Source organism: Silene latifolia, chromosome Y (genome assembly GCF_048544455.1).
Source record: "Silene latifolia isolate original U9 population chromosome Y, ASM4854445v1, whole genome shotgun sequence".
NCBI lineage: Eukaryota > Viridiplantae > Streptophyta > Magnoliopsida > Caryophyllales > Caryophyllaceae > Silene > Silene latifolia.
In genome coordinates, this window is record NC_133538.1 from 361,093,100 (window position 1) to 361,111,680 (window position 18,581).

General features: G+C 34.8%; 2 protein-coding genes across 2 annotated transcripts; both read right to left on the reverse strand.

Moving 5' to 3' along the window:
• Positions 1–2,457: 2,457 nt before the first annotated feature.
• On the reverse strand, positions 2,458–3,801 carry LOC141631721 (uncharacterized). The gene has a single exon (XM_074444355.1). The coding sequence runs from the start codon at positions 3,799–3,801 to the stop codon at positions 2,458–2,460; it is 1,344 nt and encodes a 447-aa protein (XP_074300456.1).
• A 7,119-nt stretch (positions 3,802–10,920) lies between these two features.
• LOC141627079 (proton pump-interactor 1-like) lies at positions 10,921–17,065 on the reverse strand. The gene is made up of 8 exons (XM_074440563.1): positions 16,907–17,065; positions 15,731–16,090; positions 14,766–14,951; positions 14,506–14,685; positions 14,132–14,326; positions 13,051–13,149; positions 12,454–12,969; positions 10,921–11,637 (listed from the first exon to the last, which is right to left on the reverse strand). Exons 2-8 carry the CDS (start codon positions 16,082–16,084, stop codon positions 11,296–11,298), a joined length of 1,872 nt encoding a protein of 623 aa, XP_074296664.1. The 5' UTR covers positions 16,085–16,090; positions 16,907–17,065; the 3' UTR covers positions 10,921–11,295.
• Between the last annotated feature and the right edge of the window lie 1,516 nt (positions 17,066–18,581).

The following is an 18,581-nucleotide window of genomic DNA, read 5'->3' on the forward strand; positions in this document are numbered from 1 at the left end:
AGATGATGGGAATTGGTTGGTCGTGTGTGTGTGTGTGTGTGTGTGACGCTTAAGTTTGTCTGCTTATCTTATTGTTGATATATGTATTGAATTGTGTGATTAGTATTGACCCCGTTTAAATGTTTTAAAAACTGTGGTGATCCATTCGGGGTGGTGAGCGATTATTGAGCGGTGTGTGATATGACGCGTATGGGATAGCTGGGATGAGTCATCACGTGGCAGTTAGAAGTCTTCCGCTGTGTCAGACGAAGTCTAGTAGCTTTGATAGTTTTAGCTGTAGACCGTATGAGAACCTTGTAATTCCTTTTATTAGTTTTGGTTTTGGAACCTGTAATCACTTAATCTATAATTACTTTAAAAGTACGTTTCTTTATTGTCTTATGATATTCAGTACCTCGGGCAACCGAGATGGTAGTATCCTTATACCTGAGTGGTCCTGGTAAGGCACTTGGAGTATGGGGGTGTTACACTCACTCCCTCCATCCGCCGTTTGCTTTCTCCTCCTTCTCTCTACACTCTCTAGATCTCACCTTTCATCTCCTTCATTTACTGCCTCTCATCCTATAATCTTCATTTTTCATCATAAAATCCATCATAAAAATCAATATTTCTTCGATCATTTTTGCGATTATGTCAAATAATCCATCAAAACACCAACCACTTTCTCCCTCTTACCATGAATCTCTTGATCATCTACTATTTATACCCGGTGTTGGGCATGTTGCACCTGATACCTACTCCGGTTGTGGTTCACTTCTTGACTCTGATGTTGAGGATAATACCGAGGCTACTTCTGCGTTTTGTGCTGAGTTAAACACCATTGTTCCTGATTCTGTTATTGACGATGTCCCTGCTTATAACGAGAAAGTTGGTATTCATGTTGATGAAGGTAGATCTGGGTCTTTGTCACCGCGTACTACAAAGTTCAATGCTTTTTGTTCGAGATCCATAGAACGGGAGAGAAAAAAAGAGGCTGAAAATAAAGGTAAAATCTCAAACTCGTCTTTTAAATTTGTGTTGTTGTTTGTACTTGTAAAATTTCAGAGGAATTTGTAAAATAAAGGTAAAATCTAAAACTGGTACTTGTAAAATCGATATCTGATGATTTTGTCTTTTTATTTTGAAGGTAAAGTTGATTTTGTCCCAAAGGAAGCCGTTGATGATGTTGATTTGTCACCAACATCAAAGAAATTCAAGAAATTTTGTGATAAATACTTGGGGAAAAACAAGTAACTGTGCTTAAGGAGGTTTATCTCTTAAACTCTTTTTTTTTAACTGATGTCCATTTACGGTTTTTGTTGGGTATTTGGTTCTGGCTGTGTTATGGAGTTTGTTGGGTATTTGGTTATCTGTTGGTGATGCTGGATTTTCTGATGCAGGATATTCTGTCTATTTTGGTTATTGTTACTTCTAAATTTCTATGATGTTCCCATTTTCCTACTGTGTGCCCTCGTTACTGCAGTATATGTGGGATGTGTTCTGGCTGTGTTATGGAGTTTGTTGGGTATTTGGTTATCTGTTGGTGATGCTGGATTTTCTGATGCAGGATATTTTGTCTGTTTTGGTTATTGTTACTCCTAATTCTCTATGATGTTCCCATTTTCCTACTTTGTGCCCTCATTGCTGCATTTAGCTTTAAACATGACATTTGTGTATGTGTTTTTGAACTTTTAAGGTTACTGCCCTATATTTGCTGCCACCAAGGGGAATTTCATGTTGAGATACTCTCTAATTTAGTTGAGTTTCCATGTTTTGTTTCCTCCTGATGAGGCACTTATATGTAGTCATGTTACTCCATGAGGCACAATTGCTTGCTGAGAGTAACCTTCTTTGTCATCACTAAACTACAAATGTCATGTTTTACTTGCCTTTGCTGCTGTCATATTTAACCTCAGTGAAGGTCTTTACTTGACTGAGAGGTTAAATATTGTTGTTGCCTTACTTGTAAGGACAATACACATATACTCCTAAACAGAGTGCTCCATGTATCCCATGTTGAAGTGCCCTTGTTCATAGGTGTATATGGTTATTGATCCATATTTGATGCCACCAAGAGTCTTATCATGTTGAGACACTCTTTTTGCATTTTCTGAGTTTCCATGTATTCTCTTGATGAGGCACCTATATGTGATCAAGTTACTCAATGAGGAAAATATGCTTGCTGAGAGTAACCTTCTTGCATTCATTTACATTCTGATGTTTGATTTATTTGCATTTAGTTTTGCATTTGCTGCTGTGATGCTGAGAGTAAAGTTCAGTGAAATTTTTTTCCATTTCCAAGTTCATTGCATACATACTTCACAACACAAAATGGAGTCTTACAAAATGGAGTCTTACAAATTTCTTGAACTAAATAAAATAAAACAACCTTCACTTTGTGATGTTTGACTTTGGCAAACTATCATGTCAAAATCAGCCTTGATGATAGTTTGTCAAACAAACAACCTTCTTGGTTGTTCAAAAGGGGACTTGGATACCTAGGTCTAACATGAGTTGATCCAATTCACCAATCATACCACATGTAATTAAGAATTGAATGCATTCCTTCACTAAATCTTCATTTACTTGCAAATCTCTTGGAAGTGTCCCTTGCCTCCTTTGTCCAGCTTTTGCCAAGTGTGGTAGTGGGTAGTTATTGTGCCCCCTTTTTTGCATTATTTCAACCATACAAGCTTGCAAGCTTAGCCAAACATTATCTAAAGTTTCAAAAGTTTCATCTTCATATGATTGAATCACATTCTTCACTAATTCTTCAACTGTCTTAGCTGGATTTTCATCTTGTAAAGATTGAATGGATCTAAAGAAACCTAAATCCAATATGTTTGAATCTGGAGAGTTTGCTGGTTGTTGTTCTAAAATGATGTTGAAACCATCTGAAGTGGCTGCTTCTTTGAATTCTTTATCTTTCCCACTTATATGAGGCTTGGCATTATCTTGTTGTATGCTTATATCCTTTGATGCAGATGCTGGCCATTTTTGTTTAATGGCTGGTATCACTAAGTTGATTAAAGCTTCTTTTGTCACCTTCTTTGTGATAGATTCAATTGGTTTTGTTACTATTGTTCCTGCTGCCCTATTCTTGCTCTTTCTTTTTGCTGGTTCTTGGTAAGTAAAGGGCCATATACCCAGCTTCCCATCAAACAAAACTTCTCCATTCTCTTTGTATGTTGGCCTTGAAACAGCAGCTAAGAACATTATCTTTGTTATGTACCTCTTGCTTTTACAACTTCTGTAAGGAAGAGCTTCATTGCTGCCAATGTAGTATCGACACTTTGGATTGGTCATATAAAACCACTTTTCATCAATATGAATGATATGGCTCATATCCTTGAACATGACACACCTCAATATCCTATCAAACACTAATTTACCAATGACAAAATGCAACCTGATGATTTTATGGTCATTACTCAATGCTGGATGTATTGAATTGGTATGAGACTTTATAAGACCTTCTTTTACCCATCTATGACATGTTGATGGGGCATGTCCTATTGCCTTGCCTAGTCTCTTCAGTGTTGTTCTCTTTTCGACATCAAGTGCCATGATAGCCTGAATTGGACAAGGTATTCTTTCTTTTCCCTTCTTTCCTTTTATTTTACTCCTCACATTAATAGGCACATGCTCCTGCCTCTGGTTTTTAGCTGCTGTCCAGATTTTGTGAATACATCTCCTTGACACATTGAACATGGCAGAAACTTCATTCATCTTACCATGTTCTGGTTTATTGTTTTTGCAGCTCTCAAACAGAAGACACACGATTTTATGCCTCTCATCGTCTGTCAAATTTGGTTTTTTCATTGTAAAAGTAGTTTTGAAGTGTGTAATTTCAGTAGTTGGTTTACTGTTTTTGAGACTTGTAAAATATTTGGGGTGTAATTTGGTGTAATTTCAGTAGATGATTTGTAATGGCAATCAGACTAGTGTAAGCTGTTTGCCTATTTGTAACCTAATTTTAGTGATGGGATGTAATTTGGTGGGAACTTTAAAATTTCATGTGAAATTTTTCCCCCCTTTTTTTGTAAAAAACCGGGAAGAGTACTCTGTGTACTTCATTTCCAGATTTTTTTATCAATTTCCTACTTCCAATGCAAATTAGTGATTTTGTTTAATTCTTACCCTACTTGTTTACAAATCTGCTTTTTGCCTAATTATTCATGCTAATCACCTCTCCTTGGTTGTTGTGCCATTTGCAAATGGGAACATCAAATAAAAATGGAGGAAGTAATTCCTTTGCTTTTCTCTTCCTTAATTTTATTCTTCTTTCTTTTAGATCTCTTCTGTCTTCTTTTTATGAATTATTTTTTAGATTATTGTGTATTTATAGTCTCGAAGTAGAGAGCATATGACTTTGATTAGGAAACTAAGAACTATTTCCTTATTCCAATTATTATAGGAATAACTAATATAATTAATATAATTACATATTTATTCTTACCATAGGTAGGACTTTCACTTACTACTTTACTAATTCCATTATTTTTATTACATTTATTTAATATTATTATTGATATAATTATTATTACCTTTTACCTTTATTTATAGTTTATTATTTCCTTATTATTATTTATATTAAATCCCGAAACAACTCTCGACCATGCTCATACTAGATTAATAAATTTTGGTCCATATAACTATGACACACGACCCATATTATATTAGCTAAACCCAATTCCCGACTTGTACACTTAATTTATTATTTAATTAACGTCTTACTTGTATTTATTATTAGAAATGTCATTTAATCAATTATTAAATTACATAAATTACTTTCATAAATTATTATCAAAATACGGAGTATTACAATATACCTTGAGGCCATTCTACGTAGACGTGACAAACAAATTAGGGCGTGTCTGGTTCAGGTGTCACATATAAACGGGTCACGAACTCTTAAATCCAAATCCGACTCAATTAAATTTCGTGTCGTGTTCGTGTTGATCCAGTTACATTAATAGGTCATCAAATCTCAACCCTAACCCGTTAATTTCGTGTCGTCTTTTCGTGTCAGGTCATATTTGGAAAGTGTAAGTATATTTATGTGAGGATCAAGAAAACTTGGGATTAATTTAGTAAATAGGTTATTCATGTCGGGTTCGTGTGTAAAGTGCTGAACCAAAACCTAGCCAATTAAATCTTGTGGCGTGTTCTTGTCGACCCACTTACATAAATGGGTCGTTAAATGTCAACCCAAACCTGTTAATTTCATATCAGATTCTTGTTGTGTTTTCGTGTCGTCTCATTGTTTGCCGGCTCTAATGCTGTGCCATAACAATAAACAAGAGTTTGGAACAGTCACTAAATCATGTTGAAATTTACCTGCCGAAACCAATTTTTATTAATGGTCAACTTTATGTAGTTTCAAGAACGCCATCCGAGTGATTAAGGTTCTACATCGATGATAGAGACCAAATGTATCAAGGCCACAAGGACATTGTTTACAAAGAAGTTTTCATAATTTACCAAATTAAGATGTATTATTATATATTTTGCATGGATTTTTCAAGGATAAGTAGTCAAAGACTATTTCGGTAAAAAATAGATGGTGCTAAGAAAATAAGAACTGTAACTCTATAATCCAACTATATCTCTGAATTTAGTATACAACTGATATAGTTAAATACCAAATGCCACAACGCTTTCATTGCGTTTTTTGTTATAGGAATTGATGATTAATCTGTCCTCAACTAAATCAACCTCCGAATTTTTGTTTGCTTTCATTTTTAGTATAGTTTTACTTTTTGTTAAATTTAATAGTTTTCTATTACCAAACCATGGTAACATAAAATAACGTTTCCAGCGGTGCCATAAAATATATACTACTAACTGACATTATTATACTAACTTGGTAACCCAACCATTTTAAAAAATGAGATAAACTACTAACTAATATTGTCACAGATAATACTACTAGGTGCCCGTGCATTCTATGTAATATAATCAGAGATATTGCGAGATGTCTATAAGGAGCAAATACTCTTAATTGTAAACAATCAATGTAAAATTATGCTGTAAGAGATCTAACAATCTCTCAACGCAATAAATATATATATAATTATGATACATGCTGTTTTTTGTAACATCATTCAGTTTTATGTAGTTCTAAAATAATTTGCAAACCTCATAAAGATATAACTCTGTTATTAAGGGTTTATATTGGTGAGCTCCACCATGTTTATAGAGAAAGCGTTTTGTATTTAATTAAAAACCGATTGTGCCTGTAACAATGAAAAAGCTAGCGACTATAAATATGTCACCTGATGTTATACTAATTGATGGCAAAACTTTTATGCTAAAAGCATCAATTAATAATTAACCGGTTATCATCTATACCAATCACGGATATTTTTTTTCATCAATGACAACATAGTAGGACTTTTTTATCAACTTAAGAATATATTTTCACAGATAATCCTAATGGGAGCCCCGTGCATCGCACAGGCTTTCCAACTAGTATGCATAATAAAGCAGAATTTTAAAATTAATCACCAAATTTGTAAAATAATTTGACAGAAAAAGAGAGGTTGATAAATTCGCTGCTTTTTAATCATGGACTTTACGTTTGAAGTTTTCGGTATCGGTTTCGATGATTTAAGAATTGAATTGCAATGATTAGACTTTGAATTTGAGCGAGCAAGTGAGTGTTCTTAACATTGTTCTTCGTTTCTTCGTCTTCATCGTCGTCGGAACATAGAATTAGAATGGCGTTGCTTCGTTTCTTCATTTGGAAACCCTAATTTGCTTCGTTTAATTTTTTCTTCATCGTCGGCGCTGGTAGGGGCGAAGGAGGGGGAAGGGGTGTTCGGCGTCGGAAGGGGTCCACTTCGGAAGGGGGCGGGTGAGGGGTGGTCGGCGCCGGAAAGGGGGGCTGGTAAGGGATGGTCGGGATTTGGGGAGGGGGACGATTATGCTTATTATTGCCTTATGGGTTTGTTCTTTTTTTGGGTGAAAAATGAGAGGGGTAAAGTCAGAATAAGACGGAAAAAGTGTGTTGGATTTAGTATTTTGTGTGTTAGATTTAGCAAGTCCCAAACTTTGAGTCAAAATATATTTTATAATACTAATGGTGTAATCGAACTAACGAGACTCGACTAGAACTAAATATCCGAGTCCGTTCACGAGTCGATGTTAGTCGTGTATTAATAAGAGGTATATTGGTAGCATAAAATATAGTTCAATATTCGAGGAAAAGACGGAATGTCACAACGTTAATGAGTTTCCATTAGTATAAAGCGGGAAATTCAAATAATTTAAGAGGAAATATAAACATAATAATCATAAGATGTATTTTATATAAATACTATTAATAATGTAATATTAGGGTACATACATTGAACTTGGGTTAAAAAAGAACGTACTAATCATGTAACAAGGTCTTTTAGAAAGTTAACGTATTATCTATTGTTAAATAAAAAGATAATAATATCCTTAAAATTGTTGGAGTTAGTGTCCTCCACAATAGTGTGTTTACATAATAAATCTCATTAAAGGAATATCATCATATATTTAATTATTTGATCCTCGTCAGTTGATTAACGTAAATCGATAACGGTTGGCTGACTAGAGTTTGACGTTATTGTCGTGAGACGGCGGTGATCAACTGACCCCTTTCGGTCACACCTAAATGAACGAACCCCAATTGACAACTAATTAATTGTATGAGATACAATTTATTTAGTCCCTTGATTTGTAGACTAAAAGGTTAGTCGATTATTTTAGAGAGATTTCGAGTTGCGTACTCGAGGCACGACAATTATTATTTAATTATGCGATAATTGAATAATAAATTTTGGGAGACGGGTTTTAGTTAACTAATTGTTAATTCACTAAAATTGTACTAATTGATTAATGTAATTAATATTAGTACGTAAATAATATGTGTAGCGGTACACGTATATTTACGGAGTGATTTGAACGAATTAATTATGGAAGTATTTAAACATGAAACGATGTTTAAATAAAATTTACACGTATTTGTGCGACAAATATAAGAACCGATATGGACCCGTAAATGGGCAATTGGACCGTGTAAAATAGAGTGTTGTGGATGATTAGAAACACAATCATTTCACTTTACTTGTGATACTTCCATAAGTTATCTTATAATCATTTTTTGCATGTGATGTAAAATTGACACAAATAAGATAAAATATCACTCCACTCACCCTCTCACCTACCCGGCCCCCCTTCCTCCATATAGACCAATTTTGTTCATTTTTGTTGCTGGCTTGCTCACTTTATTTTGCATGTGAACAAAAATTGTCTATCTTCTCTCTAAAATAAATATCATCTCTTACCAAGATTGTTAGTATACAAAATATATTATTACTAAGATTGTTAGTAATATTAACATATTATCAAGGGTTAGTTTTACAAATATCTAGTTAGGACTTGTTTGGTTGACATAAGGGAACTAAAGTTCCTTGGAACTTCAAGTTCACATGAATTTCCAATTCATGTGAATTCCCAAAAAGTGTTTGGTTTGCATGTGGGAAGTTAATTCATATGGGAAGTTCCAATGACCAAGGGGGGCTTGGTGAGTGACTTCCCACATAATGGAGGAAGTAGATTCCAAACATCATGGTTTTACACTTCCTAGGAAGTTTAAAATCCCATGATTTTAATGGGCAACCAAACAAGCCCTTAGTATTTGTAAGATAATTTGTGGGTGTAGTTCTTGGGTGCTACTTGAAAGAGGCTTTCTTTTTGAAGGTTTTTCTAGAAGGATCATCCTTTTGTTTTAAGCTCAAGAACAATAAAGGTAGGAGATCTTGATTGTGCCCATATTACCATAATAATCTATGTAAGGAAATTGTTTTTCCTTAACTTTCATTTTTATGCTTTTATATTTGCATGCATGTTACATAGATCACCAAAACGATAAATTATGAGATAATTTAATTTTTATTAGAAAGTCTAATATGAATCTATGATCTTTCAGAAATTATATTTTAATACGAAAATATTACCTCTTTTGAAAATGGCCCGTCATAATAATAGTCATACCCAGGTTAGAAGTACGGAGTATCTCACGGGACCCTTAACTCTTCGGCGAAATCTCGTCCATTTGATGATGGAATTGAATTCCTTTATATAGAGTTGTACCTCTCATTTTTCTTTTCAAAACGTATATAAGAACGCGCGATAATAAGTAACTAAAGAATTATATCCATCTCAAGTGGAACTGAAAATCTATTGTACACATAATAAAGTTGATTAAAAATAAAACAAAATTCTTATAGAGCGTGAAAAAGGTAGAAAAATAAAAATGTGAAATTGTCTATCATGCGAAAGGGGTCTAATAGTTTTAAAATCGCCACGAAATATAACGTAAAATAAGAGAAATTTATAAAAGTTTGGTTAAAATACGGGGTGTTACAATAAATGACCGGGACGAAGGAAGTATTATATTTTGTGTTAAAAAACTTTAATTCTAATTTTTTTTTCTTTTCTTTGGAAACGTGAGGTAAATAGGCAAATAGCTACTTGAAATAGTGACTTAGGCAAACGTGAAATTTTGAATTTTTTTTTTTTTTGGCAGCCGTAAAAATAGGTTCCTTATACAAAGCACACTTGCATCTCTAAGTCAGGTACAAACACTACATTATTATTACAAAAACTTAAACTAGGGGCGAGGGTTCTTAAAACACGGGGTTTCTTCAAAGAGTCGTTGGAGTAGTACGCTGGGGATGCCATATCTTTCCTTTTTTTTTCACCATTTGAGCCTTAGGAGAGTACCTGCAACAAGACACACTTACGCCACGAGGACGTAGAATATCCACGTGTTTACAAAAAATATGAAAGATAAACAGATGAATAGTACAGAGGTATAAGATTGTATAGATGTCTGCTTATTTAGCTGATAATGTCTATCAATCTCACAACTGTGTAAACCTATCATTTTTTGTATTTGGAAAGAAAAGTATATTACTCCGTAAGATTATAGCTGAAGAAGAAAAATAGTTGTTGTACGGGGAGCAATTTTCATATTTAATGCTAGTTTACGATCTCTTATACTCCATACAGATTGCTAAATTATCACTCTTCATCTAATTTAAGTTATTTGTAAAGGTTTGTTTAAAATCACTTTCATACTATTAAAAAGAAGTAAAAATAAATAAAATTGATTATGATAAATGATCAAGTGAAATTTTAGGTGTGACACAGTAATTACGAATTTTATTGCTCTCAACGTGGTTGTAATAAAAGATCTTTTTTATGAGTAAATGGATGCAACTCTATATGTTACGGAGTACTTTTTTCAACTACAAACATATATGGGTGGAGATCCTCTCCATTTACTAAAAATAAATGGACCTCCATTTCTTCTGACAATTGGTCTCCCTTGTGACGGGTTACCATTTGTGGCGGATATTTTGTGAGATAAAATGGTAACAAAATGGGTTAGTGGAGAAAGGGGACCACATGAATAGTGTTGCAGAGAGAGAAAAAGTGGGTACTTTGTGAGGTAAAATGGTATCCGTCACTCAAGAGTGACGGATATGTGCCGTCACAAACAAGAATTTGTGTTCTTCTGAACCGTCTGGATTAAATCATGGGAAATCTAATGGTTGTAATAATTTTATAAAAGTAATGTTTTAATGAATTAAGAGAGAGAATATATTAGAATAAGATTGTATTAGAAAGGAAATGGAGAGAGACATGGAGAAGATCCAAATTAAACATATAGTCGCTCACAAACTACTCTGTATCTAATAAGACCATTACACACATGCAACAAACTAAATTATACAAAGTCATACAAGACCAAATGTTGCTCAAAATTTTGAAAAGAACATTCAATACTCCGTACATCTTCAGAATGTGCATCTCTTATTGTCAAAAAAAAAAAAAAAAAAAAAAATGTGCATCTCTATTTCTTAAACAGTACACAAAAACATCATTAAACAGCAAAAAGTAACCTAACAAAATTACCATATATAAAGTAGTGAGTAACTCATTATCAAGGTCCAATTATACATTGAAAAGCTATAGAAAACTTGGGGTCTCAAAGTCAAAGTAACATCTTGAGAAAACAAAAAAACAAAAGCAGTCAAAACTTCGAAATACATTCCGGGAAAAAAAAACTTAAAAACAAAATGTATCTACTTGCCTCCTGTAAAACATGTGGAACTGCCTGAGCTACAGATAACTCCGTTATGGATTAATAGTCTATCCCAGTTCCTTTGGGATGTAAAGAACGTAAACAAAATTACGCTACTACTTATACATTGCCTCTTGCTTTCCTGAACCATGCATTTCGACCATCCGGGGGACTTCTGGACCAAGTACCTTTCAGATGGTCACCTGGGGTTTAAGGAGATAATTGTAGCCGAGGATAAGCAGCATCAAGACCATCACTGCAGCAGCGCCAGCAGATCCCCAAAGCCAGTAATTAACCGACTTTTTCTTTTTCAGGATGGCTTTGGGAAGTGTACCTCGGGTTTTTATGGCTTTCCTGTGCCTGAGAGTGTTCTCTTTTAGCTCCTTAGCTTTTGTTGGAGCCGGTGTTTCAAAGGCGTCTTCCACATTGTCAGATTTCTCGGGCTCATCCAAGTCTGTCTTTTCTGATGGCTCCTCTTCATCAGTTGCCTGCGCTGATGATCCTTCTTTCTTCTTTAGTTTCTTTTGCTTGTCCTGTTTAAATAAGGGCATATGTTCAAACATTGTGGCCAAATAGGATAAGACACTCCGGGTTGAGTCTCCTAAATTAGCTAGTAAAGTCATCAAGGGTGCTACTCATGACATCTGTTGGGGTAAACCCGTCAACATCAAATTTAACAATTTATCGGCTTCGTCACCAAAAAATATAAATTCCTCCGGCTCCACAGCAGTTGTCCGCAATTGGCAGACACAGCTATTATGAATGCTTTTCATGTATTAACCTAAAATGAGGTGTCTGGGCGTCAGGTTGATGTTGTGACGAGAGATTCATAGCCAAGTGACGAACTAACATAGATTGTGGAGTACAACACAAAGCATTTACTAGGAAATATAAAAGTTAGCTAGTACCCCGATGGAATGAGTACAAATCAGGTAACGCATAATGGGAAACACAAAAAAGGCAGTGATTTTTTTTCTTTAAAAGCAAAGATCTTGAAAAGGCGGTTACTTTAGGAGAATAAAAAATTCACCACTTTCTCAACTCATGGCAGGGAGTTATGGGCTAACTCTTGACCACGAGTTCTGAATGCAACAATTTTATTTTCAATCCAAAGGTCTAGTAAAGACAATCAATTAGAAAAAGAACATCAACCATTGTCTCTTTCTAAATTAGAAAACTCAATAGTTTAAGGGCTATTGAAAATCCTTGAATATTTTCAGTACGCCTTGCATCAGTCGTGCAAGATCTATGTGACCTCCACTCAAATACTTATGTATTCCACATTTAGTTAAGAGTTTGTGTAAAATTTTAGGGCTTAGCAATAGAACATAAAAGGAAACACCAAGTACCTTTTGCTTCTTTTCAGCTTCTTTTTGGGCTCTAAGAGCCGCTTTAGCTGCGGCTTTCTCTTGGAGCTTCTTCTTTCTCTCCAAGGCTTGCCTTTGCTTTTCTTTTTCCTCTTCCTTCTTCATCTCCTTCACTTTGACAGCATCAAATTCATTTCCATTCGACAAATTTTTCTTTGGCTTTTCTACCACAAAGTCATCCTCTTCAATTGATCGTTCTAAGATAGCCTTTGGCTCTTTATTTCCTTTCTTCGTTTCAGCAGAAGCCTTCTCAACAGATAAACTCTCTGGTTTTGGAGTCGGTTTTATTACTTCCTTTTGAGGCTTATTTGTAGGTTTAGACACCGCAACTGTTTCTGACAGCACTGGTGACTCCGCCTTCACAAGTGGCTTCTCATCGAAATTCCTCATTCGTCCATCTCTACTCAACTGCCGCATGTCCAGTGACAACAAGATTCTCTTCTCATAGTTACTCCTAAAAGCCTTATTGCAGTTCCACAGAGACATGAAATTTTCAACCTGGAAATTTGAGAAATCTATCAGATAAGAATGGCGAGAAATATTTAAAATTGAGAATGGTAAATGATAAATGAGACAAACCTCGGTATTAACAAGTTCCTCAAGAGCCTTCACATCCTTCTTCGCAGCAAGATCTTTTACATTACTAATAACGGTTCTGTTTTTATAGTAATCGGTATTCTGAATAAAAGAAAAAACACCAATAGAGACATCAGTGAGCTCTATTTCAAAATCAAAGTGTAATGACTGTTGAATACAAACAAAAATTTATTCGAGAATTCCACGAAAAAGTATTCTGAACACCTAAAATAATACTCCTCCATTACAGCACACTGTACACAATTCTTTTTTGAGTTGTTGCAACGGACTTTACAGTTTACTCATTTCCCTGTACATTTCTTCTTTCAATATGTTTTTCTTTGTCTCTTTTTATTTGGAATGAAACTTGTATTGATCCTCTAGAGTATGTTTTTTTATTGGAAAGACCTAACCTACTTCTGTGATTCGTTTGGAGTTAGAACGGTAAAGTAATAAATAAGCAATAACAAAGGAACAGCATCACGATTTTTAGATCTTGCAGCATAAATAAGCATTATCAACATGTAACATTTGAGAAAACAACAAAGAGCATATATGACAAAACCCTGGAGGAATAACAAAGATACCTCCTTCATCCACTGTAATTCAGTACAGTTGCATTTGGACCAAGAATTTAGAAGGCTAAAAAATATGTGAGGGGTCGTTTGGTTCGAAGTATTGGAATTGTATGGAATGGATTGTGATACCATAGTGGTATGGAGTTAGAACCCCATACTTGCTCATGAGTGTTTGGTTCGACCCTGGAATGGATATAGAGGTAGTAATAATATGGAATGGAGTTAGAAACTTGAGTGGAAACATGGGTATGAGATTCCAAGGGGTTGGAATGGAGTTAGAATCCATTGGGTATCTAATTCCATTCCAAAAACCTCCAACCAAACACTAGAATGGATTAAATCCATTCCAATCCATTCCAAAAGCTCCAACCAACCACCCCTCAGAGGATTAAGGCTACAACAACACGAAAGGGTTTTGTGGATTACTTCTTACCCAATTAGGGAACGTTATGAACTGATTGATGTCCTGTAGAGAATTCAAATTAACAAATGGAGTAGAAATATACCACAGCTTCACGTTTTTTCCTCAATTCTTGCATAGCTTCAAAAGCAGCCTGCTTCTTCTCCTTCAGGACTTTCACGTCTGTATATAGTTTCGATATCTGATCCTTCAAAACATTCACTTGTGCATGCAACTGGTCCCTTCTTGCTTGTACAGCTGCCTTCTGTTTCCGAACTCCATCCAAGTCAGTACCTAAAAGCTACAAACACAACAAAATACGAGTAAAAATCAGCAAGTCTTGCTGGTACGGCCAACCTAAATCCTTCTGTATTTCTCATATATTTACAAAACCAATAGACTGGTATCGTGTGAAAAAAATATGGCAACCGAACGTTGATGCAAAGTAACATAACATTTCAGCATGGTCACGTCATATACCTTAACCTGATCCTGGATTGCTTCCTTCTGACCCATGGACTCCTGAACCTTCGCCCTCATGGCAGCATTAGCAACCACTTTTGGCCTTGTCGCTTCAAATTCTTTTATATCCCTCAGGATTTGTTTCTCCTCCTTCAATGTCACACTTTCATGTTGTATGCGATACTCCATGCTATGTATCTGCATGAATTGAAACTTACTCAACCCCTCGATGATTTTAAAGACAAAAAATATCAAAAGTATGTGACTTTTTAACGTACAATCGCATTTAGCTCTTCTTCACTAGAACATATGGCAACTCCTTTCTCCCGTCCAGGACCACGCAAGTCACCCAAAGCATCCTGCAAAGGCTTCATTTCCTTCCTTTTCTGATCTATAAATTCCTGGTATTGTGACTTCTCCTCACCTAAGGACGAAAGAATAGCATGCAACTCTTCTTTCTCTGCCTGCAAACGGAAAAGAGCGTTAGACCTCGAAGTCAATTCCTGATATCCCACCATCTCATTATACTGTCCCCACGTGACTTTGGTGGTAAATTAATTGAAATACTTTTGACCAACATTTTACGACAATATAGACTAGGTACTTGTTCATTTGTCTATGAATAAACTTCTTGGGTGCACATAAATACACTCACAAAATCTATTGGGACACTCCAAATATAAGTAATGGACGAAAATCTTTTTTCTCTGCATTTTGCGGTTTCCAAGAATAAACTACCTACTTGGAATCAATTCATATGCAGGTTCTATGTGGTCATTATGGCTTGTGAGGCCACATATTTCATCCACTTCCGTTTACATCCACACCTAGCTGTATACCTTAACTTTTGTTGAAAAAACTAAAATATTCGCGAAGTTTATTTATGAACAAAGTGAGTATATTCCATTCCAAAATGATATTATAAGGATAGTTGAATTTTCAAACATCATAAATTTTACATTTTGTTTTACAAACATTTAGAGAAACTAAGGTCAAACTGTCAAACACCCATGTGTGGACATGGGAGTTGGGTGCTATAGGAAATTACATTCCAAAATTTTACACTTTAAGCCAACAACTCGAGGAATTTTCATTAAAATACGAGAGCCTGGCGCTTGGCAAACAGTCAAACACCCATGTGTGGACATGGGAGTTGGGTGCTATAGGAAATTACACAAGGAAAATTCCTAATGCACCAAATAAAATTCATAAAATAATGCAATCATAAGAGCTCTTAACTAACCCTTTTAGGATTAATTTCATCATATAACTGGGATATTTGTGCGCTCTTCTTCTGTATATCTCTATCAAGCAGATCCATTTCTGATTTTAACTTGGGATCTTCGTAAGGCCGATACTTAACGATCCAAAAAGAATGGACTTGGGGTTCAGCAGGCCATTCATCAACGGCATCCTTAGGAAGATTAGTTTTGGCAACATTTTTTGCCTCTTCATTAGGTTGCTCCTCATCAACACCATGTGAGCCAAAGGTGATGGGTCCCGATACATTTGCTTGACCATCTTCCATGTAAGGAACAACAACCTTCTCCTCCCCATTCACCTTGAGCAACTCGGATCCTTCAACGTCCACACCCATTATTCTCTGTGCCAGAACCAAACTACATCACCATACAATTCAAAACATCTAGGCCTAACAGACAGACACAATTGCTCGATGATCATTGATATTACCACTTCAGCAATCAAATCATAACCATAAATGTTTATGTAAGACAGTGTTAATAAGCATTATTGTAAACTTCTAAAGGTAGTTACTACAACAACGACAAAAACAATATTACATCAGTGCCTCAATGACCCGCGCAAATTGAGGAGTAAAGGGGTTTGTACGTAGTTACTAAAAATTGTAAAACAGCGTCATAAGAGACTTTTTATCATCAAAATTGTACCCAAAAAAATTGTTCTCCATAACATTTCTTGGTGGAAAATAAAGATCATAACTTGGAACATCATTCGACAGCAGAACTACTCTAAAACTAATCACAAAATGAACTAACAATACAGATTAGCAACACTGATGACAAAACAGATGCAAAACCATGCATGCATCAACAAAAAAAGAATCAAGATGCACTAAAAATTATCCAAAAACATGAATAAAAAATAACTAACAAATGAAACAACATAAATTTAAACAACTAATAATAACAAAGACATGATTCAATCAACTAAACTGATCGAAAATCCAATAATTCAATCAAAGTTTAAAACTTAAAACACAAAATGCCACAAACCCAGATATGAAAAACAATTCTTGAACCAAATCCAACAATCTTTAGATCAATCAATAGATCAAATTTACAATCAATCTCACAACAACAATTAAAAATGAGCTGAAAACTGTATCAATAAAATTAAATCATTTGTACTAAATCAAACAAAAAAGTTGGAAAATTACCTAAACTGAAATAATCTTTGTGTTTGAATCAAACTCTTTTCAGAGATTTAGCAAAAAAGGGTTAGAAACTCAGATCTCTTTGAATGGGGAGAGAGAGAAGACCAAAGTGCAGTTTTTCTTTTTAATACCCTTTTTTATTTAAGTACTGTTCTTCTAAGAGCATCCACAATGGTAAGTAGTTGATCTTGCATTTACCTTTCTTTCGCTTCATCATTTTTCGAAAGAACAACAATTTATTTCTGAAGCTTCTTTCGATGGTGAATCTTATTTAGTATTAGCTTTATGAGACCTAACTAACACACTTTTTTATTAATTTATTTAATTCTTAATTACTAAATAAAAAATAAATAAGGCAATAACTTTTTTTATTGGTTATATTTTAACATGGGACTATTTAATTTCTTTGAAACTTTCAATAATAGTAAGAAATTAATTTAAGCTACTTGATGTGGAGTGCTCCAATGGTTAAGCAAGTAGCTTGAAATCTTTTTTATTTGCAAGCAAGTCCTTTTAGATAACCATTGGAGATGCTCTAAGATTTCGTTTTTATTATTTTTATTTTTCCTTTTATTTTTAATTAAATTTTGGTAAATCTGGAAAAAAAAAATGTGTTATGAAAACAGTGAAATCGAAATGATTTGGGTATTTTAGGAAATAGAATAATACTTCCTCCATTCAACTCCACTCTACCACTTTCCTTTTTCACGTTTGCCAACGCGTATTTTACGCGCTAAATATCGTTTGCTACGTATTTGCAAAAATTATAAAAGTTAGATATTTTTAATGTACTCGTAAAGACGAATCAAACAAGATCCCACATGAATATATTTCAACTTACGTATCGAGAGAAAATCAAAATTGAATACACAATTGTGAATAGTGTAGAAAAGTGAAATAGGTAGAGTGGAGTTGAATGGAGGAAGTAGATCTTATTAGTAGGGATGTCAATTTCACCTGCATCCAATTGAAATCCGATCAACCCGATCTTAAAATATGGATGAAAATTCGACTTAAATGGATGATGGATGGATGACGTATAAAACGGATGACGAATGACGAATGGGTTGGATGAAGAAATTTCACCCGCCATCCATCCATCACCCGATTTTATTACTTTTTTTTTTTTTTTTACATATAACACATTATTAAGATACTCCCTCTGTCCCGGTCATTTGTTGTCCTTTTTTATTTTAGGGTGTCTCAGTCATTGGTTGTCCTTTCTATTTTAAGAATGAACTTGATGAGTAATTTGATCATACTCATTCAATTTGTTCCACTTGTCATTTAGTTATTGGTCATCTCCTCCTTCCTTGGTCTTTGTGCCAAAACCAAAGGACAACAATTGACCGGGACGGAAGGAGTATAAAAATACCATGAGACCAGCCTATCAACTAAAAGCCCAAAAAACAAAATAATTTAAAAGAAAGAGACAAAGCCCAAACTACTTTCACCCCTCTCGTTTCCTTAGTTCCTCACTGATCTTTCATCTCCCTTTTGCTATGAACGAGTGAACGACAACTCGACAAGGCACCTCCAAATTATCCACCGTAAAGCCACCAAGTCTTGTTCATAAAGAACGACCTTCCCACCATCTGCCTCGTTAATCTGCTACAACGACGATCTTATTCCACGCATCCTCGGCACCCCGTAGATATTCATCTCAAAGTTGTGAGTT